The 7,323-nt window shown below is 54.1% G+C and overlaps 1 protein-coding gene and 1 long non-coding RNA gene across 5 annotated transcripts in view; one reads left to right on the top strand and one right to left on the bottom strand.

The window, feature by feature from the left end:
• disc1 (DISC1 scaffold protein) overlaps window positions 1-2,589 on the top strand; it is a 23,565-nt gene extending 20,976 nt beyond the window's left edge. For 2 of the 4 annotated variants that reach the window (XM_057046648.1, XM_057046647.1), the window contains one exon: window positions 1,449-2,589. In XM_057046648.1, the coding sequence (XP_056902628.1) occupies window positions 1,449-1,623 (175 nt within the window). In that variant the 3' untranslated portion in view covers window positions 1,624-2,589. The remainder of the gene's footprint in view (window positions 1-1,448) is intronic. The other 2 variants (XR_008952550.1, XR_008952551.1) reach the window with 2 other exon arrangements.
• LOC130533355 (uncharacterized) lies at window positions 2,443-3,154 on the bottom strand. The gene is made up of 2 exons (XR_008952555.1): window positions 2,769-3,154; window positions 2,443-2,703 (listed from the first exon to the last, which is right to left on the bottom strand). It is a non-coding gene; the product is annotated as an uncharacterized LOC130533355 (long non-coding RNA).
• Between the last annotated feature and the right edge of the window lie 4,169 nt (window positions 3,155-7,323).

Genomic DNA, 7,323 nt, shown 5'->3' with positions numbered 1-7,323 from the left:
GGTCCTGAATGTGACTGCCAGTCACCAGGGGCTGAGATTAAACTGCCACGACAGGGGCATCAGCGTGGCAGACACAGGAATGTGGCTGCACCATTGTCATATATTAACGTCACTCCTCCCGCTGACCCTCCTCCTCCTCTCCTCCTCTCCTCCTCTCCTCCTGTCCTCCTCTCCTCCTGTCCTCCTCTCCTCCTCCTCTCCTCCTCTCCTCCCTCCTCTCCTCCTCCTCCTCTCCTCCTCCCCTCCTCTCCCCTCCCCTCCTCTCCTCCTCCCCTCCTCCTCTCCTCCCGTCCTCTCCTCCTCCTCCTCTCCTCTCCTCCTCCTTTCCTCCTCCTCCTCCTCCTCCCTCCTCTCCTCCTCCTCTCTTCCTCCTCTCCTCCTCTGCCCACATCCACCTGCTGCTATCTGGCTCGGAGGAAATTACAATATGATAATGACTGGAATGAAAGTGTTGGAGCTGATTACAGGTCACAATCCACCATTTTCTGTGCTAATTAGGAAGCTGATTGGAAATAGATTAATGTGCTTTTCTCTGCTGTCGTGCTGAGGAACTAAGACGTATCTAAATTGTGGGATTTTCCACATAATGTGTGCTTGTCCTTCTCTCCCTGGGTATCAGGCGTCCCCACCTGATACCCTGGCGCTATCACATCTGATGAGGGGTCCAGGCCCCCGCCGTGGCCCCCGCCGTGGCCCCCGCCGTGGCCCCCGCCGTGGCCCCCGCCGTGGCCCCCGCCGTGGCCCCCGGGGGTCAGCCCCGGGGGTCAGCGCAGGTTCCTGCCCCTCTGTGTGTTTGTCCTTGCACGTCCTCGGTTCCACTGAGGCAGGAGCACGGACACTCGAGGACACTGGAGAAGCACAGCAGCTTTGTCGCAGGAGCAGATTGTGCGACAGCGTTGCCGTAGTGACAGTGAAATCAAGCTTCTTCTCTCTGAGAGTCCTAATTGAAACCTTGAAGGAGGCAGACAGAGCAGAGGACAGGGAACGTGAGACGGGATGGCGAGTCAGGGCTTACTCCTCCGAAATGTTTGATCTGATTCCTTTTGGTGTCGCATTAGAAGATTCTCCTGCAATATTCATGAAAAACGCTTTAACGGAGGCTTAATTATGAATGAGGACATTTTAGTGTCCGTTCGGAGAGTCGAACCAGCCGCCGGGCCCCATCTGCCGTCAGTGCGGCCACTTTAGCCGGACACCCACACCATGAAGCAGGTTAAACAACAACACCCCCCACGACGCCCGGGTGGATCCCGTTTCAGTGGCGTTGGTGAATAATTTAGCAGCCCCGCCTGTTTGCTCCGTCCCCTCGCTGCCTCCCAGTCCTGAGGACAAGATGAGCTCATGAATAGTGAATGTGTGGTGGGGGGGCTGTGTGGAGATCGATGGCTTCATCAGGTTTACGTTTGAGCGGATTTCTTTATGTCGTTGTCCTTAACTCTCTCTGCACAGTCTCTGGAGGAGGAAGTTCAGGCGGTCAAAGCCACTTTACAGACGATGCTCAGTCAGCTCGAAGAGGAGGAAGAGGAGGAAGAGGAGGAGCTACAAGACGACGACCTCATGATGAACAGAAGTGAGGAAGAGGAGGACGAGGACCAGTACTTTAGCGACAGCTGGGATATCTGAAATGGAAAACCACTCAGTGGCTCTCTGGGAGGCGAACCTGGGCCCCGCGGCAAGGATGGTCTCCTTTACTGTAAAGTCTCACCCAGGGGGCCTTAGGGGGGCCCCAGGGGGCCTTAGGGGGGCCCCAGGGGGCCTCTTGGTTACTGCTGTAGGTCACATGACAGCCTCTGTGTGACGCTTCATCCATCTGTGGGAAAAAGAAATGAACATTCCATTTGAAAGCACATATTAATGCACAAGGGCTGTGAATGTCTCCAGCCTTTTACCGGGAGAAAGTGTCCACCAATATAGATTTAAGGTTTTTATATCGTTTTATACTAATATTGATCAGTGAGCTTTTTGGCCAATCATCAGCTGGATTTCACCATCATTTCACCTTTTTAATGATCAAAAAACAAATGTGGAAAAAGCTTCCAGCTAAATGGGAAACCTTATTGTGGGGGATTCGATGACTGCAGCCAACCACCAGGAGGCAGCAGCGCTGCTTAGTGAGCGGGTGACAGACTTCACCTGGTTAGTCTCAGGACCAGGAGATGACCTGAACGTCCATAACGGGTCACCTGGTTAGTCTCAGGACCAGGAGATGACCTGAACGTCCATAACGGGTCACCTGGTTAGTCTCAGGACCAGGAGATGACCTGAACGTCCATAACGGGTCACCTGGTTAGTCTCAGGACCAGGAGATGACCTGAACGTCCGTAACGGGTCACCTGGTTAGTCTCAGGACCAGGAGATGACCTGAACGTCCGTAACGGGTCACCTGGTTAGTCCTGGTGTAACGTGGGAAACTAATGTTGTGGTGCTATGAAGTGTGGGCAGTTGTTGGTTGTCTGTATTCTAAAGTGTGTCGCAGTCGTAACACACTCGCTGTGTTGTTGCCTCTTGGTGTCGCTTTTTTTGATTTACTGAAACTTCATGTTTATTTTATTTATTGTTGACACAAATTACAGCACGAAGCCTCCAGCCTCCTTTTGTCCGCTGCTCTTTTCTTCTGTTGTTGAGCTACAGTTGCCTCTTTTACCCCCAATGGAGGAGGTGCAGTGTCTGTCTGTCTGTCTGTCTGTCGCTGAAGTCTTTCACCTGTACAGCTGGTCACCTGTAGATGTTCCTCTCACCTGTGCAGTTGTGCAGGTTCCACCGGTCACCTGTAGATGTTCCTCTCACCTGTGCAGTTGTGCAGGTTCCACCGGTCACCTGTAGATGTTCCTCTCACCTGTGCAGTTGTGCAGGTTCCACCGGTCACCTGTAGATGTTCCTCTCACCTGTGCAGTTGTGAAGGTTCCACCGGTCACCTTTAGATGTTCCTCTCACCTGTGCAGTTGTGAAGGTTCCACCGGTCACCTGTAGATGTTCCTCTCACCTGTGCAGTTATGCAGGTTCCACCGGTCACCTGTAGATGTTCCTCTCACCTGTGCAGTTGTGCAGGTTCCACCACCGTCACCTGTAGATGTTCCTCTCACCTGTGCAGTTGTGCAGGTTCCACCGGTCACCTGTAGATGTTCCTCTCACCTGTGCAGTTGTGCAGGTTCCACCGGTCACCTGTAGATGTTCCTCTCACCTGTGCAGTTGTGCAGGTTCCACCACCGTCACCTGTAGATGTTCCTCTCACCTGTGCAGTTGTACAGGTTCCACCGGTCACCTGTAGATGTTCCTCTCACCTGTGCAGTTGTGCAGGTTCCACCGGTCACCTGTAGATGTTCCTCTCACCTGTGCAGTTGTGCAGGTTCCACCGGTCACCTGTAGATGTTCCTCTCACCTGTGCAGTTGTACAGGTTCCACCACCGGTCACCTGTAGATGTTCCTCTCACCTGTGCAGTTGTGCAGGTTCCACCGGTCACCTGTAGATGTTCCTCTCACCTGTGCAGTTGTGCAGGTTCCACGGTCACCTGTAGATGTTCCTCTCACCTGTGCAGTTGTGCAGGTTCCACCACCGGTCACCTGTAGCTGTTCCTCTCACCTGTGCAGTTGTGAAGGTTCCACCACCGGTCACCTGTAGATGTTCCTCTCACCTGTGCAGTTGTGCAGGTTCCACCGGTCACCTGTAGATGTTCCTCTCACCTGTCTTTCCTCCCGATGAACCTCTGTCATCTTTTCTGCAGCATTATTGGACTTTTGCCATAATTTGATTCCAAGTTTCTTCAGCTGAAGAGAACAAAATAGTTGGAGTGAATAAAATTCAGCGTGAACGGGAAGCGTACGTATGTCCTCACAAGGGTGAACAGGTGTGAACAGGTAAACAGGAAATGATCAAAAGTCAGGTAAACAGCATCGTTAAGAAGAGGATTCCTCAAGTGATGTTATGTCAAAACTAATCTAGTAACTAATAGTTTAGAATCACTTTATACTCAAGATCAAGACTCACGACCAGGTCGACCTTGGTGGTGGAGCAGAACGATCTCGGGATCTCGGGATCTCGGGATCTCGGGAGAGATGCTTCCAAACACGCGGTCCCTCCAGGGATCTCCTCCAGGTGCTCGTGTAGAGGAGCACCTCCTCCTCCACAGACGGGTCGACCTTCAAACGTCCTCATCCCCAGAATGTCGGAGGAGAGTCGGAACAGATCATTTTTCTCTCAGGTAGCAGCAGGAGACGGGTCGATGGTCCTGAAGGATGGTTTTAGTGGGGGGGGGGGCGTAACGGGAGGGGGGGGGCGTAACGGGAGGGGGGGGGGTAACGGGAGGGGGGGCCGTAACGGGAGGGGGGGGGGCGTAACGGGAGGGGGGGCCGTAACGGGAGGGGGCTGTTAGCAGCGGGCCTCTGGTCTCTTCTCAAGCTGTCAGGATATTTGGAGGTTCTGTCCCGAGCAGGACGGCAGCGCGCTGAGGCGTCACCGTGGGCGCCTGCCTGTCGGTCCTCCTGGACCACAAACACAAAAGCTTTGAAGTTCTTCCGACGTGGACAGCAGCAGGGACATCTGGACCGGGACCAGAGGAATGAAGCCTCCCAGAAGCTGCCACACGGTTCCTCTGGGCCCGGAGCATCTTGGCTCTGGACCCGGGAGCATCTTGGTTCTGGACCCGGGAGCATCTTGGCTCTGGACCAGGGAGCATCTTGGCTCTGGACCCGGGAGCATCTTGGTTCTGGACCCGGGAGCATCTTGGCTCTGGACCCGGGAGCATCTTGGTTCTGGACCCGGGAGCCTGCAGCACAGCTGGGAGATGATGGATCCTCGTGCTGGGACGCGTCTTCTTCCTTTGAACTGTGACAAATGTAAATATTTCTATCAGTCAGTTGTTGAGGTCAGACTGCACCAGGTTAGCATCAGGTTAGCATCAGGTTAGCATCAGGTCAGCACCAGGTTAGCATCAGGTCAGCACCAGGTTAGCACCAGGTTAGCATCTTAGCTGTGCTGCTAGAGGCCGAGGCTGCCGGGGTCCAGAAACATGATCACCAGGATGCTGGAACCCTGCTGGGTCATGGTCTCCTCTCCCCTCCCCTCCCCTCCCCTCCCCTCCCCCTCTCCCCTCCTCTCCTCTCCTCTCCTCTCCTCCTCCTCTCCTCTCCTCCTCTCCCCTCCTCACTCCCCCCACCCTCCCCCTGCTCCTCCCCACTCCCCCCTCTCCTCCTGCCTCCCCCCCACTCCCCCCGCTCCTCCCCACCCTCCCCACTCCCCCTGCTCCTCCTCACTCCCCCCACCCTCCCCCTGCTCCTCCTCACTCCCCCCCACCCCCCCGCTCCCCCTGTCAGAACACATCAGCTCCTTACCTCGCTGACCCTGCTACGAGTGCTCATGCTTCAGCTGTGACTTGCATTTCCTTTTCAAACCTCTGTTTTGGGCTCTTAAAGGAAGCATCAACATCTCAGCTCAAACCTGGATGACAGGACTGGAGTCGCTCCTGTGGGGGGGTCTAAAACAGACAGCGGAGCTTAGAAACGCTGGACCTCAGAGGATCCGGCCTGAGCGGAGAACAACTGTCCTGCAGGCGCCTCAAAGGCACCGGCACTTCCTGTTTCCTGTCCTTACTCAGCTTCCTAGTTGCTTCAACGTTTACTCGCCTCCTAAACTGCAGAACTGACGATGAAGCCGTGAAGACGTGGTTGCATGAGCAGTTTGGGGTGATTCCAGGAGAGCAGCAGCACCTGAACGCAGCTTAGCTTGAAGCCTTCGTGTGTTCTTGAATGTGACACTTTCATCAGTAAAACCCCATCTGGTGAGCAAATCTGGGCTTTTCCTCCCCCCTAAGCCTTTTGGGCCTTCATTCTTTCTCTGACTGTGTGTGTGTGTGTGTGTGTGTGTGGTGTGTGTGTGTGTGTGTGTGTGTGTGTGTGTGTGTGTGCGCGATCATATCATATAAACCCTCTCACAAACACATGGCGTTCCAGTTCTGCCACCGGTGCCTGTGGCCCCTCCTCCGTGTGCTCATCTGCCCCGGGGTGGAACAGTTGCAGCATCATTGTCTGTAGCCAGAGGCATCAGCTCGAGGGGTGATTAGTGGTTCTGCCCCGTGGACACACAGCGTCCCTGGTGCAAACGGGCCCCAGGGGGGATTGAGAGCCTTTCATGGTGATAAAGGTGACCAGGACCTGCACAGACTCATGCGCGCTCCTAATCGACACACAAAGGCAGTTGCTAGATATTGATTGTCGTGAATTGAAGAGCCAATCATCATCGACACATGAGTCTTTAGACCGTCCAACTCTTCCGCTGTGGCGGTCGTGCGGGTGAGCGAGGAGCGTCATGAGCTCACATACGGGAGCACAAAGGAGCACTTCAGTAAAGGCCACAGCATAAAGGAGCAGTGGGCTGTGGATGATGACAGAGGAGGGGAGGAAATGGTGAGGAGGGAGCTAAAAGCCTCCCTCTGCCCCCCCCCCCGGAGCCCTGGAGTCCTGCGTCTGCTGCCTCTCCAGGACCAAACCTGCATGGGAACAGCTGAACACAACCTGACCTACATACCAGAAGCATGAGCACAGAAACCAACGCTAGCATCCTCGCAGACGGACACGCCATCATTCTGGGAAGAATCGAGCTCTGAGGTGGCAGAGACTCTTCTCAGAAGAAACACAGAGGACAACGACCCCAAAAGACCCTAAACCTGAATTCCTCACGGCCCTGAGCCACGTCACATGGTATCAGCTCAGGCTCATCCAGGTGTGGCAGGAAGTGACTTCACCAAAATCGTGGTATGACTTTTACATGAAGGTGAAGGAAGGCTCAGAGGTACCGTTGTGTACATGCGAGCTCCTATATTTTAGGTCAACTGCTTATCAGGATGGAGAGAAACGGCTGGATTGTGGCCCTGTGTTTGGACACCACAGGTTCCTCAAACACGCCTATTACATACCTATTACATACCTATTACATACCTATTACATACCTATTACATACCTATTACATACCTATTACACACACCCAGTGTAGCAACAGCAGAGTGTTAATACTTTTAAAGAAATGAAAAGTACACACACACACACTCACACACTCACACACACACACACACACACACACACTCACACACACCACTCACACACTCACACACTCACACACCACACACTCACACACACACACTCACACACTCACACACACACACTCACACACACACACTCACACACACACACTCACACACTCACACACACACTCACACACACACTCTCTGAATTGCTGTGCACTCGGCTGCACCTGTGCCACCTCCTCTGTCGTCCACCTGGGGGAAGGTGAATGAGGAGCAGCAGAGGGCTCTGACTGGATTCATTTTCAGG

Source organism: Takifugu flavidus, chromosome 11 (genome assembly GCF_003711565.1).
Source record: "Takifugu flavidus isolate HTHZ2018 chromosome 11, ASM371156v2, whole genome shotgun sequence".
NCBI lineage: Eukaryota > Metazoa > Chordata > Actinopteri > Tetraodontiformes > Tetraodontidae > Takifugu > Takifugu flavidus.
Note: the sequence above shows the minus strand (reverse complement) of the source record. Positions and strands in the feature narration are given on the sequence as shown.